The sequence below is a fragment of the Schistocerca piceifrons genome, chromosome 7 (assembly GCF_021461385.2).
Source record: "Schistocerca piceifrons isolate TAMUIC-IGC-003096 chromosome 7, iqSchPice1.1, whole genome shotgun sequence".
NCBI classification, from domain to species: Eukaryota; Metazoa; Arthropoda; class Insecta; order Orthoptera; family Acrididae; genus Schistocerca; species Schistocerca piceifrons.
In genome coordinates, this window is record NC_060144.1 from 406,285,861 (window position 1) to 406,312,128 (window position 26,268).

At 43.2% G+C, this 26,268-nt stretch overlaps 1 protein-coding gene across 2 annotated transcripts in view; it reads left to right on the forward strand.

Annotated features, from left to right (window-relative positions):
* The window catches only part of LOC124805355 (poly(A) RNA polymerase gld-2 homolog A-like), a 161,767-nt gene that overhangs the window by 1,667 nt on the left and 133,832 nt on the right, over positions 1–26,268 (forward strand). For both annotated transcript variants that reach the window (XM_047265894.1, XM_047265895.1), the window contains exon 3: positions 3,078–3,263. In XM_047265894.1, the coding sequence (XP_047121850.1) occupies positions 3,078–3,263 (186 nt within the window). The remainder of the gene's footprint in view (positions 1–3,077; positions 3,264–26,268) is intronic.

Genomic DNA, 26,268 nt, shown 5'->3' on the forward strand with positions numbered 1-26,268 from the left:
GTGATTGCCATGTGCAAGGTTATATGATGTTTGGGTTTATTACTATCAAAAACGAGAAGATTGTGAAGGACTTGTATTTCAGAACTAGACATTTGTCCTTAGTTTTGTGAATAAATCTGTGTGCGCACTGTTCACAAGTTATCCCTACTTGAATTTTTACTAAGAAAATCAAAGTATTTATTTTTCATTTTGCCTCTTTGTAGTTCTTAATGTTGATAACTATGGAATTTCTACTGAGCAAATGAATTAACTGAAGCATTTGGTACTGCATCACCAGCTTACAACCAGACTGTCATCTTTCAACCTTATTTGGACCTCAGGCTACGCAGTAGGTCAGCATGTCACAACAACGTATACTCCAGTAACTAGAAGAAATATTGACAGTATCTGGTTCTGTTTCTGCATGTGTACATATAACATCACATATAGCACCATTATTGTGTTACAGGACAAAGAATACATCCGGTATCAGTAGCTTCAGTTAACTAGAGCAAATTGTTGGTTCGTGAATTGATTTTCATACAGTTTAATTACCTTTATCTGTGAATTGTTGTCAGCAATAGCAAATAAAATAGGAAGTTTGTACATTCAAATTTGATCCATTATTACCCTTCTGGCCACATCTGTAGTAAACTTCATTTAGTGTTAGCTTCCTTTAGCAATCTGTAAACTCTGGATCCCATTTTTGTAAGAATGTCTGCTTTCATTTTGAAACCACTTTGGAGCTTGCTTCTCATTGAGATCTCATGTGTAGTTAAACTTTAATGGTGTGGATGTTTTTATGAACATTTGTGACTGGTTGAAGTTGTATGTTGGATGAGACTTGAACATGAATGCCTACCTTTAGCATTGATTTTGCAATGTGAGTAGGCTTCACATACCCTCTCATAGCTTCAACTTTGCCCTAGTTCCTCTCCATAGTTCCAAACTTCCACAGAGGCTTCTCATTATACTACAGTACTAGCATCCAGGGGATGTTCAGCCTGTGAAACACAGGTATGTGTATTTCGAGTGTGATACACAGTTCCAAGCTGTCACCAATGGATAAAACCAAAGATGGTGATACAACCTCTCAACTTTGACCTGCAACTTCATCAAGGTGGCGGTCACCACTATTTCAAGTTTATACAGTATGACAACTATCACACCATCCATTAAATATATGAATGGTCACAATTAGTAGCTAAAATAATTGCAAAAATAACATGGAAGAATGGGACAACCATGTGAATTGGGAGGTTTAGGACAGGAACAAACTAAATATGACACTCCAAATAATGAAGGCATTATAAAGCATTTAATGCAGAAATAAAGCAAACGAAATCTTCAGTAATCAACAAAGCCATAGTAAAAAGAACTGGCCTCTGAAACTTCACTAAAGTTACATAACATCAAACTAAGTCCATGGTATCAGGAACCCAACACAGTTCCAAGACCCAGTACCAGAAATTCCACTTGACCTACATAGCTCAAACTAGGTCCATGATACCAGGAACCCAACACAGTTCTAGGACAGAGTCCCAGAAGTTTCACTTGACTCGTACACCTAAAGCAAAACCCATGGTTCCACAGAACCAAAACTTTCCCTCAGAACAAATAGTGAAAACCTAATTTGATGTAGACAAAACGAACTCTGATACCTACCAGTCACTATCCAACATAATAACACTGGACTCTCATTTGGGAGGACGACGGTTCAATCCCGCGTCCAGCCATCCTGATTTAGGTTTTCTGTGATGTCCCTAAATCGCTCCAGGCAAATGCCGGAATGGTTCCTTTGAAAGGGCACGGACGACTTCCTTCCCCATCCTTCCCTAATCTGATGAGACTGATGACCTTGCTGTTTGGTCCCTTCCCCCAAAACAACCCAACCCAACATAATATCAAAAACACATTATTTTGCATTAACAAAAATTTCGATAAACCAGACACACCCAGCTAGGCACATAACACTTGCAGTACCACACAAAAAAACAACAGCAGCAATAATAATAATAATAATAATAATAATAATAATAATAATAATAATAATAATGTAAACATACACGCCACCCAAAGTCAGCAACACACAAATCTAGCAACAGCAAAAATGTTACCAGCATAGTCTCTCAAATGGTCAGCCTGAACTTCTCAAATCAGGACCCTCTCGAGATGATAATCGGTGCATTGTCCTGCTGACAACAATGCACATACTGGTGCCTGGCCCATGATGCAGCAGCTATGATCAAATCACATTATCTCCACAAACGTAATAGTTCACATAGTTGGAAATTAAACTGAATAACTGTAAGAATTTTATCATTGCCAACATGTCATTCACCATTGACGTGGGCAGGGTCCCATTCATGAACTTCGTTGTCATATCCACAACTAACACAAAAGGAATCATAAAATTTACTCTCCAACCATAAACAACATGTACTAATAATTCCAAATGTCAAAAACGTATCTGTTGCTCGTAGCTGCCAACATCAAAATAAGTCTGATTAACTGCCGCGAACTTTTCCAATATTATTCTCACAAACAGCACAAAAGAAGTCCAATGACTTATTAACAGCACTCAGAAAAATTAAACAAACATCCCATTCTTGTGAGTGCCACTGCATACACTGACCTGCCCCCTGCAGCTCAAAGAAGCTGGGCAGTACCGCAAATTTGGGTTGCCCCCCACAAGTGCTTGCGGTTCACCAGATCATTTAAAGCTGACTTTACAACTCTTCAAAAATGTCATTAGTGGTCTGCTACACATTGTTGGTATTACTGTATTCACTCTATATTATTTTAGTGTAGTTGTGCTCAGGTAGTAATGGTGTCACTCATTTTTATTCTAGTCATAGGAAATTCTTGAAAGTTACTGCATAGTCACATACTTTTGCTCGGGTGTAGAAACTTTGTGTTTTTCATAAATCAATGCATTGAAAATCAATGAAGCAGATTACGTCATCTTAAAATGAGACCATTGTTGTCAGGTGCATGGTGACAATAATAATGGACTGAGAAACAACTCTATACTATACAGATGTGCTGTTGGTGTTCTCCAGTGTTTTTCAAAGAAGTTTCATTATTTGTCCTTGCAGGCAACCACGCTGTGCTACGAGGCAGCTAAGCTCACCTCCTCGCAGTATTGCAGCCGACTCAGATTCTGGCTTTTCTTCACGTTGTTCTCCTACACCGATTACGCAGCAGGGTGAAAATACAGAAGATTCAGCTGACAACAGTAATAATAATACGTCTGTTGCACGTGATTCTAATAAGGGCATCAAGTGAGTATGATTTCATATGAAACAGATTGAGTTTCTTTTCAGAACATCTTTCTTTTCATGGAGAAATGAAAAATAGTGTCGCTGTTTTGCAGTTTTCTTCCTTGTTGATACTTGTGACAACAGTTGCTGTGTTGAGTCATCATGGAAAATAAGTTTCCTGTCTGTTGTGCAGCTTACAGCCTTGTTAAGAGTACTGACATAACTATATTCTTCACTTAGCTATTGTAATAGTAAATATTCTAACCAGTGGGCACCACAGGTAAAACTCGTCTGAAATAATTGGTTTTGGATGCAAATCTAAAATTTCCCTGACTTTGACTGTTTAGGGTAAGCAATTAACTTGAGTTAATTCAAAGAATTTATGCATTATTTAAAACACTGGTGTTAGAAAAAATAAAAGCTTACGTGCTTGGTTCCGTGATTACTTGCAAGTCTTTGCAAATAGCTCAACAGCAGTGCATTTGTAACTTACTTTTATCAGGCAGTTTTTGCTACATGCAGTGTTCCCTTTCCCATTTCTGACCCCCCCCCCCCCCCACTCTCTCTCTCTCTCTCTCTCTCTCTCTCTCTCTCTCTCTCTCTCTCTCACACACACACACACACACACACACACACACACACACACACACACACACACACACGCACACGAAACAACTTTCGTGTGTGTGTGTGGGGGGGGGGGGGGGGAGGGTCAGGGCATCCATCTGCAGTTTCAATGGACACAGAAGTGACAAATATGTTATTTTTCAGTACTAGAGGATTTTTCGTATGGTAAATGGCAACTGATATGAGCTGACACAGACAACAACTTTCAAAAGAAAGGTAACAGAAGAAAAGAGAGGGCAACACAGGATTAGGAAATTGATATATACACTCGAGTAATAGAATTTAGATAACTATCTAGTACATCACCCTGGTGATGACAGCAACATGTTGTCTCCGCAGAACAATGGAATTTTGGTCCAGGACTCTCAGCCACCACCCACAGCTTACTGAGACTTGTTGGAGCTGGTTTTAAGGTTTGTACATATCACTTCATTGCATCGTAGAACATGCTGAATAAGATTGTGGTGTGGTGTAGAGATGGGCAAACTTGTTTATCGTTGGGAACTAGTTCATTGGTGATCGCTCTCTTTTGGGAACCGTTCATTTTTACTCGTTCACCGTTCATTGTGCTTGGTATATGGTTCTTGCGAAAAATTGAAAATTAGTAGCATAGGTGACTGAAGATGGAAGGCGCAGAGAGGGGGCACTTCCCTCCCCCCTGGAGTACAGAGTTTTTATTCATAACAGAATTCTCACCCACTTGTAATTTTTGTGATTCTGCAGAACGTCTCGTTTAGAAAACTGTAGCGTTATGTGGCTGATCGCAGTGAAATAATATAACATGGTGCATGAAAAACCGGAATTATAAGTAGAAAGCCGCGACCGAAGTGAACTATGAAAGACCATTCCTTAGAATTCCTCGCTTGTTCCGTTCATCTTGGTGAACCGTTCCTTTGGACCCGTTAGTTCGCGAACGACCCATCTCTAGTGTGGTGACCTGGAGTGCTGTGTGTGCACCCTCATGCCCATGGAATGTCCCTCAAACAATTCTGACAGTTCAGCAATGAAACTAGTACTGTACTAGTTTTATGCAGACACAAAGAAAATGGATATTTGCTAGGTGAATTCCGTAATGCTTAGTATAGTAAAAAGTATTTTTGAAAAATTTATATTGTTTATCATTTAGAAATGGTGACCATTTTTGTTTCAGGCCACAAACATTTTTTTGCATTTGCGAGCATCTGAATTTTAACTTTTTTCAGTTATGGCTTGCCCTAGACCTTCCAAATAAGACATTTAGTTCTGCAAGCTCTGGCCTGCAAATTAAAACTGTTATTACTTAGCTGACGATATTCCGTAATATAGTATTAATAGCTCAAAGTTATTGGTTGCAAATTGTTGTTGTCTTCAGTCCAGAGACTGGTTTGATGCGGCTCTCCATGCTACCCTATTGTGTGCAAGCTTCGTCATCTCCCAGTACCTACTGCAACCTACATCCTTCTGAATCTGGTTAGTATATTCATCTCTTGGTCTCCCTCTACAGTTTTTACCCTTCACGGTGCCCTCCAATACTAAATTGGTGATCCCTTGATGCCTCAGAACATGTCCTACCTACCGATCTCTTCTTCTAGTCAAGTTGTGCCACAAACTCCTCTTCTCCCCAATTCTATTTAATACCTCCTCATTAGTTATGTGATCTACCCATTTAATCTTCAGCATTCTTCTGTAGTGCCACATTTTGAAAGCTTCTATTCTCTTCTTGTCCAAACTATTTATTGTCCACGTTTCACTTTCTTACATGGCTATACTCCATACAAATAATTTGAGAAATGTCTTCCTGACACTTGAATCTATACTCGATGTTAACAAATTTCTCTTCTTCAGAAACGCTCTCCTTGCGATTGCCAGTCTACATTTTATATCCTCTCTACTTCGACCATCATCAGTTATTTTGCTCCCCAAATAGCAAAACTCCTTTACTACTATAAGTGTCTCATTTCCTAATCTAATTCCCTAATTAGACTACATTCCATTATCCTTGTTTAGCTTCTGTTGCTCATCTTATATCCTCCTTTCAAGACACTGTCCATTCCATTCAACTGGTCTTCCAGGTCCTTTGCTGTCTCTGACAGAATTACAATGTCATTGGCAAACCTCGAAGTTCTTATTTCCTCTCCATGGATTTTAATTCCTACTCCAAATTTTCTTTTCATTCCTTTACTGCTTGCTCAATATACAGATTGAATAACATCGGGGAGAGGCTACAACCTTGTCTCACTCCCTTCCCAACCACTGTTTCTCTTTCATGCCCCTCGACTCTTTATAACTGCCATCTGGTTTCTGTACAAATTGTAAATAGGCTTTTGCTCCCTGTATTTTACCCCTGCCACCTTCAGAATTTGAAAGAGAGTATTCCAGTTGACATTGTCAAAAGCTTTCTCTAAGTCTACAAATGCTAGAAATGTAGGTTTGCCTTTCCTTAATCTATCTTCTAAGATGAGTCGTAGGGTCAGTATTGCCTCACGTGTTTAAACATTTCTACATAATCCAAACTGATCTTCCCCGAGGTCGGCTTCTACCAGTTTTTCCATTCGTCTGTAAAGAATTCATGTTAGTATTTTGCAGCTGTGACTTATTAAACTGATAGTTCCATAATTTTCACATATGTCAACACCTGGTTTCTTTGGGATTGGAATTATTATATTCTGCTTGAAGTCTGAGGGTATTTCGCCTATCTCATACATCTTGCTCACCAGATGGTAGAGTTTTGTCAGGGCTGACTCTCCCAAGGCTATCAGTAGTTCTAATGTAATGTTGTCTACTTCCCGGGCCTTGTTTTGACTTAGGTCTTTCAGTGCTCTATCAAACTCTTCAAGCAGTATCATATCTCCCATTTCATCTTCATCTACATTCTCTTCCATTTCCATAATATTGTCCTCAAGCACATCACCCGTGTATAGACCCTCTATATACTCCTTTCACCTTTCTGCTTTCCCTTCTTTGCTTAGAACTGGGTTTCCATCTGAGCTCTTGATATTCATGCAAGTGGTTCTCTTTTCTCCAAGGGTCTCTTTAATTTTCCTGTAGGCAGTATCTATCTTACCCCAAATGATATATGCATCTACAGCCTTGCATTTGTCCTCTAGCCATCCCTGCTTAGCCATTTTGCACTTCCTGTCGATCTAATTTTTGAGACATTTGTATTCCTTTTTGTCTGCTTCGTTTACTGCCTTTTTATATTTTCTCCTTTCATCAAGTAAATTCAAAATATCTTCTGTTACCCAAGGATTTCTACTAGCCCTCATCTTTTTACCTACTTGATCCTCTGCTGACTTCACTATTTTGTCTCTTAAAGCTACCCATTCTTCTGCTACTGTATTTCTTGCCCCCATTCTTGTCAATTGTTCCCTAATGCTCTCTCTGGAAGTCTCTACAACCTCTGGTTCTGTCAGTTTATCCATGTCCCATCTCTTTAAATTCCCACCTTGTTGCAATTTTTCACTTTTAATCTGCAGTTCATGACCAATAGATTGTGGTCAGTCCACATCTGCCCCTGGAAATGTCTTACAATGTAAAACCTGGTTCCTAAATCTGTCTTACCATTTTATAATCTATCTGAAATGTGTCAGTATCTCCAGGGTTCTTCCATGTATACAGCCTTCTTTCATGATTCTTGAACCAAGTGTCAGCTATGATTAAGTTATGCTCTGTGCAAAATTGTACCAGGCGGCTTCCTCTTTCATTCCTTACCCCCATTCCATATTCGCCTACTACATTTCCTTCTCTTCCTTTTCCTACTACCGAATTCCATTCACCCATGACTATTAAATTTTCGTCTCCCTTCACAATCTGAATAATTTCTTTTATCTCATCATACATTTCATCAATCTCTTCATCATTTGCAGAACTAGTTGGCATAGAAACTTGTACTACTGTGATAGGCGTGGGCTTTGTATCTATCTTGGCTACAGTAATGTGTTCACTATGCTGTTTGTAGTAACTTACCCGCATTCCTATTTTTTTATTAATTATTTAGCGTAGTCATGCATTACCCCTAGCCGGCCGGAGTGGCCGAGCGGTTCTAGGCGCTTCAGTCTGGAACCGCGTGACCGCTAAGGTTGCAGGTTCGAATCCTGCCTCGGGCATGGATGTGTGTGATGTCCTTAGGTTAGTTAGGTTTAAGTAGTTCTAAGTTCTGGGGGACTGATGACCTCAGAAGTTAAGTGCTCAGAGCCATTTGAACCATTACCCCTATTATATTTTGTATTTATAACCCTGTATTCGCCTGACCAAAAGTCTTGTTCCTCCTGCCACCGAACTTCACCAATTCTCACTATATCCAACTTTAACCTATCCATTTCCCTTTTTAATTTTTTTAACCTACATGCCCGATTAAGGGATCTGACATTTCACACTCCAATCCGTAGAATGCCAGTTTTCTTTCTCCTGATAACAACGTCCTTCTGAGTAGTCCCCCTCCCCTCCTTGTTGCTTCCGCACCACCAATTTCGGGAGCAACCCCCCCCCCCCCCCCCCCCCCCCTCCAAACCATCGGTGATATCGGTTCCCACTTCTGAGCTGGAGAGGTGTAAGTTTCCTTTTGCTCCTCTTGCTGGGACGGGGGGGTCCCTTGGGTTACTCCTTTCCCAGGTTTCTGCTAGTGGGACACATGACACCCACCAGTGGCTGAAGAGCCCCAAAGTAGCTTGTCGTAGGGCTTCACTCTCACCCTCAGTCCTGGAGACTGAATCAGTGTAGTCCTCCCAGCCAGGGAAACCCAAGGAGCAGCGAGAGAAATCCCAAAACAAGGCTCCCAAGACCAAGTGAATTGCTCTACGTCTGCGGATGAGGTGGAGATTCTGGCCTCCGCTGAGGACCTAGATGTCACCAGACCCTCAGACATAATGGATATAGACTGCTGAGGCAAAAAGTCAGTGGCAGCAGGTGACCCTGAGGTGTGAGCTGCCTCATTGAATGTTCTATGCCTTCCCAGTCCCACGATGTTGTCATCCTCCAGTGCAGCAGTTTTTTCCACTGCCTGGCTGAGCTACTGCAACAGTTAAGCTTTACACCTGCTTTCTGCGTTTCCCTGCAGCAAAACCTGGTTCCCGGCAATGCGGACCCCTGCCCTCCACTGCTATAAGTGATACTACAGGAACCGTAGCGACTATAATAGTGTCGGATGGAGTTTGTGTTGATGTCCTAAACTCAGTTTGTAGTGAAACTGTGCTCCTTCAAACAAACTGTGCTCCTTCAAACCCTTTTTGAAGCCGTGGCTGTCAGAATAAGGATGATGCGGGAAATAACTGTCTGCAATATGTATCTTCATCCAGATGGTGCAGTGTCCCTGAATGTATTAATTGCACTGATTGATCAACTCACTAAACCTTTCCTACTTTTGGGAGATTTTAATGCCCATAACCCCTTGTGGGGTGGCACCGTGCTTACTGGCCGAGGCAGAGATGTTGAAACTTTACTGTCTCAATTTGATCTCTCCCTCTTAAATAAAGGGGCCGCCACACATTTCGGTGTGACTCTTGGTAGTTACTTGGCCATTGATTTATCAATTTGCGGCCCAGGACTTCTACCATCTATCCATTGCAGAGCACATGATGACCTGTGTGACTTCCCCATCTTCCTGTCACTGCCCGGTGTCAGGCCCATGGACACCTGCCCATATGGGCTTTAAACAAGGCGAACTGGAGAATTTCACTTCTGCAGTCACTGTTCAATGTCCCCCACACAGTAACATCGATGTGATGGTTGAGCAGGTGACTACAACAATGGTTTCTGTGCTAGAAAACACAATCCCTCACTTTTTTGGGTGCCCCCGGCAGAAGGCAGTCCCTTGGTGGTCGCCGGAAGTTGCTGAAGCAATTAAGGAGCATCGGCGAGCTCTACAGCAGCATAAGCGGCACCCATTCCTGGAGCACCTCATATCCTTTAAATGGCTCTGTGTCCGCATTTGCCAACTTATCAAATGATGAAGCAGAAGTGTTGGAAGAGATATGTCTCGTGCCATACGTCACCTTCCCAAGTCTGGGCAAAAATCAAATGTGTTTTCAGGTACCAGACCCCAACAGGTGTTCCCGGTTCTAACATAAATTGCGTGTTATCTACTGCCGCAAACGCGATTGCCGAGCACTTTGCTGAGCACTATACTCAAGCCTCTGCGTCGGAGAATTACCTCCCAGCCTTTCGCACTCTCAAACGGCAGCTGGAAGGGAAAGTCTTCTCATTCACTACACACCACAGTGAATCCTGTAACGCACCATTTATAGAGTGGGAGCTCTTCAGTGCCCTTGCACGTTGCCCCAACACATCTCCTGGGTCAGATCACATCCATAGGCAGATTAAACCTCTCTTGTCTGACTTCAAGCGACATCTCCTCATCTTCAACTGGATCTGATCTGATGTGATGATGCCTTTCCATCACAATGTGCTCAAACCCGTTAAAAACCCGCTTGATGTGGATAGCTATCGGCCCATCAGCCTCACCAACGTTCTTTGTAAGCTGCTGGAATGTGTGGTTTGTTGGCGGTTGGGTTGGGTCCTGGAGTCAAGTGGCCTACTGGCTCTGTCAGGGCGGCTTCTGCCAGGGTCGCTCTACCACTGCTAATCTTGTGTCCCTCGAGTCTGCCATCCAAACAGCCTTTTCTAGACACCAACACCTGGTTGTCATCTTTTTTGATTTATGAAAAACGTATGACACCACGTGACGAGATTATATCCTTGCCACATTATACGAGTGGGGTGCCTGAGGCCTGCTCCTGATTTTTATCCAAAACCTGTCGCTTGATACTTTCCATGTACAAGTTGGTGCCTCCCATAGTTCCCCCAATATCCAAGAGAATGGGGTTCCGCAGGGCTCGGTATTGACTGTGTCTCTATTTTTAGTGGCCATTTATGGTCTAGCAGCAACTGTAGGTCCGTCTCTCTCACCTTCTCTGTATGCAGATGACTTTTGCATTTTGCACTGGTTCACCAGTACTGGTGTTGCTGAATGGTGCCTACAGGGAGCCATCCACAAGGTGCAGTTTTTGGCTGCAAATTTGTATGTAATGCACTTCTGTCGATGTCGTACCATTCATCCAGGACCAGAACTTTATCTTAATGACAATCCACTCACTGTAGGCAAATTGATTCTTTGGACTGGTTTTTGATGCCCGATTGACTAGCGACAGGCGCTTTTAGGACGAGTCCGGTGACCAGCGTCCTCATGGAGACCGGAGTCCCTCCATTGCAGGTTAGGCGTGCACAACTGCTGGCCAGTCATGTTGCACATGTTCATAGTTCTCCTGCGGCTCCGCATCACTGTCTCCTTTTCCCACCCATGGCGGTTCATCTCCCGTTTCAGCGGCCCAGGTCAGGGCTCAATTGCAGTTTGTGTCTGATCCCTTCTTTCCGAACTGGAGTCCTTGCCTTTACCACCTATACTTGAGGTCCATTCATGTACACCTTCATGGTGTATACCTAGGCCGCGGCTTCGCCTGGACCTTTCACTTGGCCCTAAGGACTCTGTTAACCCTGCGGCTCTCCGCTGCAAGTTTCTCTCGATTGTTGACATGTACTGAGGCCATGAAGGTGTTTACACCAACGGCTCAATGGCTGATGCTCATGTCGGTTTGCATATTTCCTTGGAGGGCATATTGAACAGCAGTCCTTGGCCAGTGGCTGCAGTGTTTTCACTGCCAAGCTGGTGGCCATATCTCGTGCTCTTGAGCACATCCGTTCATGCCCTGGGGAGTCATTTCTTCTGTTTACTGACTCCTTGAGCAGCCTGCAAGATATCGACCTTGTCATCCTTTGGTAGCGACCATCCAGGAGTCCATCTATGCCCTGGAACAGTCCAGTCGTTCAGTGGTGTTTGTCTGGACCCCAGGTTACGTCGAAATCCTAAGTAATGAACTTGCCGAGAGGCTGGCCAAACAGGCTACACAGAAACTGCTTATGGAGATCATCTTCTTTGCAACTGATCTGCGTTCAGTACTACACCGCGAGGCCGCAAGGTTTTGTGGCTTTGGGAGCCGAAGTGGCATTGCCTTAGCATGCACAACAAACTGCGTAACCCCCCCCCCCCCCCCCCACCCAGGGGGTCCACAACTCTTTTGTGGATACATGCATAGCGAGCACGGGACCCCAAGCTAATGTGGCCCTCCTTCCTTTCCGGGCTGCATACCTTCCCTTTCCGCATCCTTCCCCATCCCCGATCTTAGCCCCCCCCCCCCCCCCCCCTCACCTCCGCCTCTTTCCTTCCCTTTCTGCCCCTCTGGGAGTATGTTTTGTGCCTACGTCCGGAGACGGACGCTCGAAAATGTATGACATTCTTCACTTTCTCTGTTTGCAAGTCTTCGTCCTTCCTTTGTGCTTCTCTTTTCCTTACCTCTTCTCTTTACCCTTTTCTCTGCTGTGGCGTTTGAGACCTCTCTTCTTTCCTTTCCCTTTCTTTGTTTTTCCCTTTCTCTTTTTTCCTCCCTGTGCGTGTCTGAAGGCCGACCCACGCATTTCCATGCGTAGCCGGTGACGGACGCGTGATTCCCCGCCCCCGGTAGACAGGTGGGACACATACGTACCCCCTGGTAATGGCCAGGCCCAGGGAGGGGTGATTACCTGAGCTGATATCTTCTGAAAGTGTCGATTGGTCCCTCCGTCCATTTCTCGGGAGGTGTGAACAATCACTGAAGGCGGGAGTGCCCTCAGAGAGGGCCCCCACAAGGGACGAGTGCGCCATGATCCCGGTAATCATGGGGGATACTTCCGCAATGGTTTCTTCATCTACAACTATGTCTGCTCACAAGCGTAAGTTCAATGAGTCTCAGCCAGAGACAGTTCTTCTGTCGTTGCCACAGTTCCTTGTTTCTTGGTCTGATGAAGGTCACGACTTCTCCACGGTCAACCCTTTCATTATCCAGGAAGGTGTCAACGCAATTGCAGGTCCTGTAAAGTCTTGTTCCAGATTACAAAATGGCACCTTGTTGTTAGAAACAGTCAGTGCCCTCCAGGCACAAAAATTGCTGCGTACTTCACTGCTACACACCTTCCCTGTCTGGGTGGAAGCGCACCGCACTTTAAATTCCTTACGTGGGGTCATTTATACGCGCTCCCTCGACGGATTGTCCGCCAAGGAAATTCAACACTACCTGTCTGACCAGGGCGTAACGGCTGTTCATCAAGTCATGAAAAGGATTGACACGAACATTGTTCCAACCCGTACTGTCTTCTTGACATTCGACAGAGTTCAACTCCCATCGAACATAAAAGCGGGCTATGATGTAATTTCCATTCGCCCTTACATCCAAAACCCTACGCGTTGCTATCGGTGTCAGCGGTTCAATCATACCAGCCAGTCCTGTTCCAATTCGGCCAAATGTGTTACGTGTGGGAAGGATGCCCATGAGGGTGGTTGTCTACCTCCATCCCCTCGTTGCATCAACTGTATGGGTGACCACGCTGCTTCCTCTCGAGATTGCCCCGTTTATAAGGACGAAAAGCTCATCCAGGAAATAAGAGTGAAGGAAAAGGTGTCAACCTTTGCTGCTAGAAAATTGTTCGCCAGTCGAAAGCCCACTGTGCCTCAGTCAGGTAAATACAGCACTGTCCTTGCCTCTCCACAACCAACAAAGGAGGCGGCCATGCAGACTTGTGGTCTCACCTTTAGTGCCACGGTCGTCAGATCAGCCAGTGCAAAGATCGCCCGTTCAACCTCCCCAATTTTGCCTGCTCACTCTATGGCTCACCCTTCATCGGGTTCTGCTAAATCTCAAACCCAAAAGTCAGACACCCGGCCTTCCAAAAAAGAGCCTACTCGTGAAGATTTTTTATGTACCCCAGCTTCACAACCATCGGTTACCCCTTCATCTAAACATCCTGCTTTCACAAAGGCCAATAAGAAACCCAGCTCCTCTCCTTCTCCGCCACGGCGTGTCTCATCTACAGCACCACCTGGCGGTAGCCGTAGCCGCCCTTGGCCGTCTTCTGTGTCGCCGAGGTGCACTGCTGGCAGGCGATCAACCGGCCGATTGCTGGTGGCAGGAGCTGCTCCTGAACAACCTATGGATCAGGATCTTCAGCCTTCGGCTGAATGCCGTTCCACGCTGTCAGTCGCAAGCTCTGAGCAGTCGTTGAGGGCAACCTTGGTCACATTCTTCCATTTTCTGTCCACCCTATGTCCATTATCCTTTGGAATATCCGCACCGTTCGAGCCAATCGGGATGAATTGTCGATCCTCTTACGATCCTACTCGCCGGTCATCTTTTGTCTTCAGGAAACAAAGCTGCGTCCCCACGACTGCTTTGTTTTCCTCCATTTTCAGTCAGTCCGATTTGATCTCCCCTCTGTTGAAGGCACTCCAGCACATGGAGGACTCATGATTCTCCTCCATGATACTGTCCATTATCACCCAATCCCCTTAAACACTTCCTTCCAAGCTGTCGCTGTCCGTCTTTCCCTTTCTGGATACACCTTCTCTCTTTGTACTGTATACATTTCATCGTCCACACCAATGGCACGAGCTGATCTCTTCATCTTCTTGGTCAGCTTCCAGTCCCCTATTTGCTGGTTGGGGACTTCAATGCCCACCACCCGCTTTGGGGATCTCCACATCCTTGTCTGCGTGGCTCACTATTGATAGACGTCTTCCACCAAGCGGATCTTGTTTGCCTCAACACTGGGGACCCTACATTTTTGTCTGCCTCCGCGACAAATTTCTCTCATTTGGACCTTTCGGTCGGTACTGTTCCGCTAGCTCGGCGCTTTGAATGGTTCGCTCTTGCTGATACACATTCGAGCGACCACTTTCCATGTGTCCTTAGATTGCAGCCACAACTGCCATATATGCGCCCGTGACACTGGAAGTTTGCCCAAGCCGATTGGACACTTTTTTCGTCTCTCGCGACATTCGATGACCGTCACTTTCCTAGTGTCGACGATTAGGTCACTCATATTACAGACGTTATTCTTACAGCTGCTGAACGTTCAATACCTCGCACCTCCGAATTGCCCCGGTGCCCCCCAGTTCCTTGGTGGAACGAGGCATGCCGTGACGCAATACGTGAGCGGCGACGTGCTCTTCGCGTTTTCAGACACCATCCTACCTTGGCCAACTGTATCCGCTACAAGCAGTTCCGTGCACAATGCCGTTGCATCATCCGCGATAGCAAGAAGGCAAGGTGGGGCTTCTTTACTAGCTCTTTTAACACCTTCACTCCCTCCTCGGAAGTTTGGAGTCGGATTCGACGGTTATCTGGCGCGCCTAGTTTCTCCCCGGTCTCTGGGCTCACTGTCGCGCATGATACATTAGTGGACCCCGTCACAATTTCTAACTCATTGGGTCAACACTTTGCTGAGATTTCGAGCTCTTCAAATTACCTGCCAGAGTTTCTCCCGAAGAAACATGCAGCGGAAGTGCAAACTCTTGCTTTCTCCTCTCAAAACCACGAAAGCTATAATACTGTTTTCTCCATGCGGGAACTCTGCATGCACTCTCTTCTTCTCGCTCCTCCGCCCTAGGACCATATGGTATCCACATCCAAATGTTGCTGCATTTATCATATCATAGTGTGCGTTACCTTCTTCGCCTTTATAATCGAATTTGGACAGACGGTACTTTTCCCAGATGATGGTGGGAAGCTATCGTCATTCCTGTTCCGAAACCTGGAAAGGACAAACATCTACCATCTAGCTATCGCCCCATTTCTCTCACGAGTAGTGTATATAAGGTTTTGGAGTGTATGGTGAATTGACATTTAGCTTGGTGGCTGGAGTCCCACAGTCTTTTAACACCTGCCCAATGCGGTTTCCAAAAGCATCGTTCTGCAGTTGACTATCTTGTTGCTCTCTCCACTTATATCATGAACAATTTTCTCCAGAAACGCCAAACAGTAGCAATATTTTTTGATCTGGAGTGAGCATACGATACCTGTTGGAGGACAGGCATCCTCCGCACACTGTTCTCTTGGGGCTTTTGAGGTCGGCTGCCCCTTTTTCTTCACGAATTTATGGCAGAGCGCACATTTAGAATGTGGGTGAACACTACTCTCTCCCATACTTACTTCCAAGAAAACGGGGTACTCCAGGGCTCCGTGCTAAGTTTTGTACTGTTTGCCATTGCCATAAATCCAATTATGGATTGTCTCCTTCCTGATATCTCGGGCTCCCTCTTTGTGGACGATTTTGCTCTCAACAGACCAGCGTTCTTGAACGTCGTCTTCAAGGATGTCTCGATTGCCTCCACTCTTGGAGCATCGAAACAGGCTTCTGCTTTTCTCCCAGTAAGACCGTTTGTGTTAATTTTTGGCGTCGTTCGGAGTTTCTTCCACCTTCCTTACATCTAGGACCTGTCAACCTTCCATTTTCGGACGTCACTAAATTCTTGGGTCTTATGTTTGACAGAAAACTGTGCTGGTCCTCCCACATTTCCTATCTTTTGGCTCGCTGTCTGCGATCCCTCAACACCCTTCACTTGTTTATCGTCGGGCATTCGCTGCTCTATGTGCACAAATGAAGGAAGCCACATTTATTTACACTGATGGCTCAAAAGCATCGCTTGGTGTAGGGAGTGCCTATATTGTTGGCGACACCCCAAATCGATTTCGGCTTCCTGACCAGTGTTCAGTTTATACTGCGGAGCTTTATGCTGTTCTCCAGGCTGTCCAATACATCCGTCGCCATCAGCGGATACAGTATGTTATCTGGTCAGACTCTCTCAGCGCTCTCCTCAGTCTCCAAGCTCTCTACCCTGTCAACCCTCTGGTCCACCAGATTCAGGACTGCCTCCACTTGCTCCACTTGGGGGGTGTCTCTGTGACGTTCCTGTGGATCCCAGGACACGTTGGTATCTGTGGAAATGAGGCAGCCGATATAGCAGCCAAGGCTGCAGTCTCTCTTCTTCAGCCAGCTGTTTGCATGATTCCCTTCGCTGATCTACGGAGTGTTTTATGTCGTTGTATTGCTCTTTTATGGCACGCACATTGGTCAACACTTCCCAGTAATAAACTGCGGGACATGAAAGCTCTTCCCTGTGCTTGGACCTCTTCCTCCCGAACGTATCGTCGGGAGGAGGTAATTTTAACTAGACTCCGGATAGGGCATTGTCTTTTTAGCCATAGACATCTTTTAAGTGGCGATCCTCCCCCACTCTGTCCCCACTGCTCTCAGCTGTGGACGGTAAGACACCTTTTACTTGAGTGCCCCTATTTTACTCCGTTATGCGCCCGTCTACAGCTGTCGCCTGATATATATCCTCCATTTTAGCAGATGACACGCGCTCAGCCGATTGCGTTCTCGAGTTTATTAGTGCAAGTGAGATGATGTCTGTCATTTGAAGCTCTTTTTGGGGACAACCAATCCCCTTCTATAGTAGTTTTTTGAAGCTTTCCTTCTGTTTTTAGTTTCTCCAATTTTTTTTGAGTTTCGTTCCCATTGCTGCTGGTTTCCAGTTTCGTTTTTTTACCTTTTCCTAAGTCACAGACCGGGCGCTAATAACCGTAGCAGTTTTGCGCCCTAAAACCACAAAAAAAAAAAAAAAAAACTGTGTACCGCTAAGGGTCTTCCGTGTGTGCCGTTTGCAGGGACACTATGGTTCTATGCTAGCTCCGCATTGGCCACACTTGGGGGAGACACAGCTATGTCTTGCGCTGTGGTGACCCACCTCATTGTCGGTGGGGTGCCCGGCTAACAGTGGCCCATATCTTGGGAGCTGTCCTTCTTTGGCTACCCTGCGATGGACTCTTCTGTTACAGGACTCGTTGCCATTAATTTTAGCTGACAATGCCTCATTGGTTAATTTAGTTTTATGTTTTATACGTGACAGTGGGTTTTATCATTCTATATAAGTTTTAGTGCATGTCCTTTGTTCCTTTGTGTTCTCCAATCAAATGCTTTTGGGGTGGATGTTTAAATGTGTCGCAGAGTGGCTGGCCTTTCCTTTTTATTCTTGTGGTCGGCCAGCCACGGTCATCTACTCCCTTGCTTTTACCCCTTCTACCTGTTTCTTGCTTCTCTCTGTGGTTTTCTTTTTCTGTTTTGTCCATGGTAGTGTTGGTTGTTCTGTCATTCATCTGGTTCTTCCTTTCTCCTATTATTGTGCTTTACGTCTCCTTTCTTTTCTTCTTTCCCTTGTGTAATTATTTTAATGGGAGCAAGGGATCGATAACCTTGCAGTTTAGTCTCTTCCCCTCCCTCTTTTAAACCAACCAACCAACCTTCCACCACCATCTGCACTCTTGCACTCTGTTAACTACGAGTCTTGAAGTGTGCAGTGGAAAAATGGAATCTTGGTGTTGTATTGGTGTTTTTATTAACAAAGCTTGTTGTAAAAGTGTATATGGAGTGTTTCTTAAAGTCATTACTTTAATTGAAAGTTAGAGTGAAGAAGAAAAAGTGTTGCTTTACTTAAACATTCACTTAGAGGTTAAATCAACTTGCAAGCACCTTGAAATGAAATACTTAAAAAATTTCTTGCAGTATGGATCCAGAGCTTCTATAAATTTTTTGAAGGATGTAGGAGCATTGAAGAATCTTTAAAGGTACTACATAAGGTAGAGAAAGTCAGATTAATAGATGCTCGAGAAGAAATTGAAATTTATAGTGCCCTGAAGAAAGAACAACAATACCTACTCAGTGAACAAGCAGACCTCAGAAATGATATTTTTTTTTTGACTGTTTTAGACATAACTTGCTGTAGTGTAAGTTCATGTCACTGTCCTCCGATAGTGAATTTTATCAGTGTGGAAAACTTGAACAGTTGACACTTCGAAATAGACATAGTGGCTTGTGTTTACGAGGAACAGTGGAGGATTGTCAACGTTCATAATATTGATTATCAAAACCAAGATGTACATGTTACATTTTACCACCCACCAGGACCAAGGACCTCTTTTAAAAAAGTTGAGAAAGATCAAGCTTGAATGCCAGTTAAAAATGTAGTGAAGAAGCTATCTCTCCTGCAATCAAAACTGTGACTGGGCGAATTTTTAACTTTATGCCCAAACTGGGTGAAGAAACTGCTCAAATGTTCAGTGAACAGTGTAGTAAAAACAACATGAGAACAAGATAATACAATTAGTTGCCCATTTTTCAATAAAAAAAATGACAAGTAACCATAGATAATGTTTAAATTGTGTAACTGATATACTTCGTTCCATTAAACTAGACATTGTAGATGATAAAAAACGTATTTTTGACTCATAATTTTTTCTACTTTCAGTTGAATTCCAGAGTTGAAATTTATATTGAGATTTGGTATCATAAAGATCTGTTAAGTATGTGATTTTCAGATTTTTATCTGTGATTTTCAGATTTTTATCTGGTCCCCTAACAAGGATATTGCAGGCCAAAAAATGAAGAAGTCGAAAAATATCTATTTTTAAAACACTGTGTTTTAAATGTAAGCTTTGCATCATTGATAATCTATAAAAATTAACTAGACTATAGTGTAATAGCACAAGGAACACTAAGGCTGAGGAATTACTCCTCCTTTGGAAGACTACTGTTCAAAAATTGAGTTTTTTATATTTTGTGAAATAGGGAAATGGGAAGGAAAGGGTGGATGGGACACTTGTGACCTCCAGCTGCACTGTGCATTGCGGAAATGCAATAGCGAGAGCTGAAAATTTGCACAGGACCAGGGCTCAAACTCGGATTTATCACTTCTGATGAGGTCACCGTTACTGTTTCAGCCATGTAGACAGTCCCTGACCGATCCAAATTTCCAGCTTATCACATGCTACAATGCAGCATCCCTCATCCATTAACCCCCTACTTCCAATGTATTGATTCCTGTAGGAGTGCGGATGATAATTAGTGCAGCCACACTAAAGTAAATGTAGTGTCTGTTCTGTTGGACATGTCCGACATAATAAACACTAATTGTGTATATAAACATTTTTTAATTTTCACCCAGTAATTTGAGCTATTAAAAATATATTAAGAAATACTTTCAGCTATGTGGCAGTGGTTTAAATTTGTAGGCCAATATGTGCTGAATGAAATATTTTTTATTATAAGGCCTATCTATGGCAATCGACTACTGAGTAATTTTGAAAAAAATTGCAGATGTGCTTGCAAAAAGTAAAAGGGGGGGGGGGGGACCAAGCTTGCACTCTGAAACAATAATGACTATTGTTATCAAATGATAAACAATAAACAAATTTTAAAAATATTTTGGTACATAAAATGTTAGGGAATCCACACAGTATATATCAATTTTTTCTGAGATGGTCAAGCAGCCATTGCTGGATGATTTGGTATGGTTTGACCCATATGTTTATATTCTATGTTGTGCACTGGCTTAGTAACTGTACATTCTGGTGTGTTGAGGTGGACTCTATCTCACAGATAGTAACAATTTGACTATTGGATGCTGGCAGATATTAATATAATGACTGCTGCGAATAAACTGCAAAGCACGTGATCATTACATTTTGATGCCTAACCACGGACTGTTAGAGGCTTCATGCACCATGCCTGTTTATAGAGAGCAAAATACAAGACTCACAAAGTGATAACACACAGTTATTACATGTTAAAGACTGACACAGCTGAGTGGTCAGCACGACAGAATGTCAATCCTAAGGGCCCAGGTTTGATTCCCGGCTGGGTTGGAGATTTTTTCTCCGCCCAGGGACTGGGTTTTGTGTTGTCCTAATCATCATTATTTCATCCCCATCGACGCGCTAGTCGCTGAAGTGGCATCAAATCGAAAGACTTGCACCCGGCGAACAGTCACCCGACGGGAGGCCCTAGTCACAAGACATTTACATTTTTACTAGACAGTGATACAATTTTAACTAATATCTATATAATTTGGAAATTGTTGAAATAACAGTACCATTTTGTGGGATGCAGTTTTAACAAAAAGGGATTCCCAAAGTTCACTAGTGATATCTTGAGAAAGTGAAATTTTCTGGTTCTACATAGTTCACTAGTGATATCTACGAGGGTCAGTCAAAAAGTAATGCCTCCTATTTTTTTTTCTACGTTTAATTGTCAGGAAATTTAAATGCAATTACATAGGTTGAAAACCACAACATTGAGGATCATTTTGTCATTTTTCAATGTAATCTCCGCCCATCTCTACAGTTTTGGTCCATCTTTGAACAAGGGCATGTATCCCAGCACGGTAAAAATCACAGCTCTGCTTCCTAAGCCATTGACGCACGGATGTTTTGACGGCCTCCTCATCTTCAAAATGAATCCCACGATGAGCTTCTTTTAGTGGCCCGAACAGATGGAAGTCTGATGGTGCCAGGTCAGGGCTGTATGGGGGATGAGGCAAAACTTCCCATCCAATTTTGACAATCTCGTCAGAGGTGTGACGACTGGTGTGTGGTCTTGCATTGTCATGCAAAAGAAGAACATCTGCCATTGATTTTGTTGGGCGAACTCGCTGAAGACGTGCTTTAAGTTTGTTGAGGGTTGTGACGTATTGAACAGAATTTATTGTGCATCCCTGCTCCAAAAAATCAACCAGAATCACACCCTCTGTATCCCAGAAAACTGTTGCCATAACTTTCCCTGCCGATCGCACAGTTTTGAATTTTTTCTTCCTCGGCGAGCTTGTGTGACGCCACTCCATTGACTGCCTCTTTGATTCGGGTTCAAAAAAATGCACCCATGTTTCGTCCCCGGTCACAATTTTTTTCAGAAACTCATCTCCCTCCAAACGGAAGCGCTGCAAGTGTTGGGAGGCTATTGTTTTCCTTGCCTCTTTATTCTGATCGGTTAACATTCTTGGAACCCACCATGCACAAACTTTTGAGTACCCCAATTGTTTAATAATCGTGATCACACTGCCTTTACTAAGAGAAATAATGCGACACACTTCATCTGCAGTCACCCGACGGTCACCACGAATGATGTCATCAACTTGCTGAATGTTGTGTGGAGTCACTGCACTCACCGGCCTGCCGCTCCGCTTTTCGTCAGTCAACGGTGTTTGCCCTTCAGCTTCCTTACAACGACGAACCCATCGTCTAACAGTGCTGACATCCACTGTCACAACACCATACACCTTCTTCAGTCTTTCATGAATGCGTATGGGCGTTTCACCTTCTGCATTCAAGAATTCAATCACACAACGCTGTCTCAAACGAACATCGATGTCGACCATCTTACAAACTTCTGCTGTGCTGCCACCTGTTGGCACAGAAAGTTACTACTGCAGTGGATTACAGAAGAAGGTTTGAGGAATGGCGCCAAATTCAAATTTTTCACTTAACTTAATTTCTTTAAGTAGGAAAAAAAATGGGAGGCATTACTTTTTGACCGACCCTCGTAGAAAGTGAAATTTTCTAGTGATTAATAAACTAACAAGTTGCTTTAATGGACATAGGCTTTTTGTAATCAGAAAAATCAGGGATGCAAAACTATTGAATGAATTTTGGAAGTAATCCCAATATATGATTTGAATATTCAAGAACATGAAAATTTTGAATACAAGTAATTTTTGAAGTATGCAGTTTTTGGAAAAAGTAAAATATTTGTTGAAAAATGGAGAATGATGTCTTTCAGGTGAGTTATACAAATTTAGAAATAAACAACTAATTGGTCATAGAAAATTTAACCTTTACCTGGATTGCATGCGTAGTTAATCACTAATAATTGTTTAAAGAAAATGCTTCCATAAGAACCAAATATACTTTTACATCAGTAGTCTGAAAATTATACTGTGAATAATAAAATTTTATGAAATACAGCATGAATAAGACATTATTTTGGGTGACTATTGTATATTTACTATGAATGAAAATACACTGCCTGACAAAAAGTGAAGCACCCAGAAGATATGGTCAGTTGTCAATGTAACTTTGTAAACTTACACATCGACAGGGGGGTATGAAAATGTTGAGAACTGCAATTCTCTCTAACGAGTGCAGTAATGTTGCTCATGTTTAATGTTGTTACCAGACCTGATAGTGTATATGAGCAGCTTGAACAGTGTCAGATGTTGAGTGAGCACTGTGTGGGACACAGGTGATGCTGCATACTCATGTGAGATGGAGTTTGAAAGGTGCTTCATTGTGGGTCTCCATTTGGCTGGCTAGTTGTACCGTGCAATATCAAAGTTTGTGGGGACAGGGATGTTACAATCCCAGATCACGTAAGAAACAGATTGACCGTCCTTACGGCGGAACAGACAACCGTAAAAATAGTTTTCCCGTCGGTCAACAGATGTCGCAGGCGACGCTACAATGCTAACTGACCTGTCCATGTCGCGGAATTGGCAACGCTGTATCTTCGGTGACGTGAATGACGCTGATTTGTGTTCGGCTAGAGCGCTGCGCGCGAATTGCATTCATCACACAGCTGACTGTAGACCATGATCGGCTATGATTTTTCCTGAGTTTTCAATCGAAGAATGTAGATTAGCTCCTGTAATTCTACAAACCAAGTTTATTTCTACTGTAGGGATACTTCTCACAATCGTATGCGAAATGAAATAAATGGAAAGTAACACACAAATATTTCTCGTGAGTTACTGTTTAAATGCAGACTGTATTGCAGTCGCATAGGTTTTACACTCGCCTTCCATGCTGTCTATTTCCTCTTGGTTATACAGCTCTTCTGATACGGATTATGGTGGCAAAAAAGATCTCCACGTGCAGGTTAACACTAGAAAATTTTCAGAATCTTCTCAACGTCTTTGAAATATAATCCGTTAATTTACTGACAAATATTGCACTGATCAGTGGGTGTCGCGTCCTGACATTACCGACATAATTATTTTCCCACGCCACTTTGTTTGCTCTGTCAAAACCAGCGGGCAAAATAATCTTATCTCAATATCTAAGATTTACATCGAGGCTGTAACTAGAAGTCTGCGCGGACAGGAAAAATGCCGCCGTCCGTATGTGCACCGCATCCACAAGATCATTATCCATATCTGCCAAGTTGCTTATCTGCATTCTGAGATATTAACGTTTTGTAAAGCAGTTTAACCCACCACTGCTCTGAAAAGAGACTTGTGCCTCACCTGAATTTTTGTCTGCTGATGTCCGCACTCGGTTGTGATGCGAATTAAGGCTTGACATGTTTCAGTGACAGTCATTTCAAATTTAATTTCCTTTACTTTGCATGTAACTTATCATAAATGATATAAGAGTGGCACAAAACGATGAATTTTGGATTGTTGCTGAAAGGGGGCTGCAAACGCGGTAATATACAAATGAAAGTGTGTTTTTCGAGCATATTTTGGTGGTGTCTACTTTGAAGAGCCACAGACGGCAAACCATAATTATGTTAAAAATTTACTTTGTACAGTTTAAAGATAACCCGCAAATATTCGCAACAGACGTACGCTTTTATCCGCAACACAGTTGTTACTGGGGATATCCGCTCTCGAGCAGACCTGTTACTATAAGTAGTGTTGTTTTCAAATGAAAGCTATGTGAGGATTATTAGCGCACAGATAAAAAAAATTAAAATAGGCAGCGTCTATAGCTCGCATGCTATGCTCATTCTCTTCTATTCTCTTCCCTTTATTCCAGTATAAACGCTTGTTCACACGTATAAACGAATGGCAGTGAACATTGGCGAATTATCTATGAATACTCATTTGCAGCAGTGTAAACGAGGTTTTACACTCGTTCACTTCGTTCGCTCTAGTATATACCAGGATTTAGAGGGACCGATGACCTAGCAGTTAGATGATGGCTATTATTCATTTATTTCACTGTTGCGATTTCAGCTCTAGAGCCATTTTAAAGCACCAAGGGAAAGGTCTTGTAAGGTAATGCTTCTTAAATTGTTTACCAAATATTACCACACTATGCTTTGCATTTTGTTATCCATATCTTATATTGGTTTCAGTTTCCACATTGCACACAAAAATGCCTCTACAGCCAAAATTACGATAGTGAAGTGAATAAACAGTTTAAAAAAGTCCAAATCACAGCAAAGATTTCATTTAAAAATTATGTGATATGATTCTTGTACAGGAAGGGCTGCCACGTTATATCAGAATATAAGATCGAAAAAATTTAGATAGGATCGAATGCTTAGGGCTCTTTATTAATTCTTACTCGTAACTAATTTATTGATTTACCTGTATTTAAAATCCACTCGCGTAACCTTTCTTTATCTTTGACGGGAAATCTGAACATTTTTAGTTCAGGATTTGTACGTCTACTCCTTCCACAGTTGATATACTTGCAGGGCGTCGGCATGACGACTCGATCCACTACCACCGGTATGTCAGGAACAGCTGTACTTCACAGACGCCAAATAGTGGAAAGCTGCACGCGTTCAGCCGATGTTGCCACGTATTTCACAGAACGGAGTGCCATCTAGTGGTTGATTCCACAAGTAAGGTGTGACGCTGTTGCCACCTGGTGGCCGTTCCCTGACAAGGGTTGCCTGCTAGACCATGCGAACGGGCAATCTGTTTCTTACGTGATCTGGGGTTACAATGACCAAATGTTGGACTGCATGGGAATGTGAGGGAAGTATACTTGGTGTTAAGGTTCTGGTCGACCACGTGTGACCATCACAAGGGAGCATCACTGTGTTGTGCACCAAGCACATCATAATCCCTTCACACCCCTCCTGTCATCCGAGTCAGCTAATTGGCTCCCTGTAACATTCAGTGTCATCCTGCATTGGTTGGAGACTAGGAACAATCAGATTGGAAAATTACCATCCCGGGTGTAGGCTACCATTGACGCAACAACATAAACAGCTGCATTTGGTGTGGTGCTATGACTGGGACCATGAACTGCTGATGAATGGCATATTGTGTTCTGGGATGAATCACAGCTCTGCTCCACTCCAGGTGACTGTCCCTGGCAAGTAAGGTGGCAACCTGAGGAGAGGCTATATTCTTCCAAAGTTTTGGAGGGGCACAGTGGTGTTACTTCTGGTGTCACAGTGTGGGGAGCCATTGGGTTTGATTTCAGATTACATCTGGTAGCGATCGTGGGAACAACATACAGTTGAGCTCTCGGTCGTGGACATCCTGCATCTTCATGCGTTCTCTCTCGTAGGATAATATCGAAGTATCATTTTTCAGCAGGGCAATGGTTGTCCACACGCCACCTCTCTCGGTGGTCTGTGTCGGTGAGATATGCTTGTGGTCAGCTGGGTCACCAGAAGTGTGCCTGATACAACCTATGAGAGAGAATGAACCTTAGACATCAACTTTGTCCCAGTGCTAGTATCCAGAATATCAAACACTAATTACATCAGATCTGGGCCAGCTTGACTAAGGAGAAGTTACAATGGTTTCATGACTCTTCCCAATCGAATCAGTGCATGCGTCCGTGCCTCAGCAGGTGCAATGTCATTCTAATTATTGGTCTTATACTGCCAAGTTCTATGTAAATTTGACTTGATTTTGTAGTTACTGAAACATCACATACTCTCCTGGTCTGTGAAGTTTCATTTTGTTTCGTCTTGTCATGGGTGCTTAATTTTTTTTCCTTTTTGTTCCGTGTGTGAGGTGTGATAAAGTGATGGGAATTGT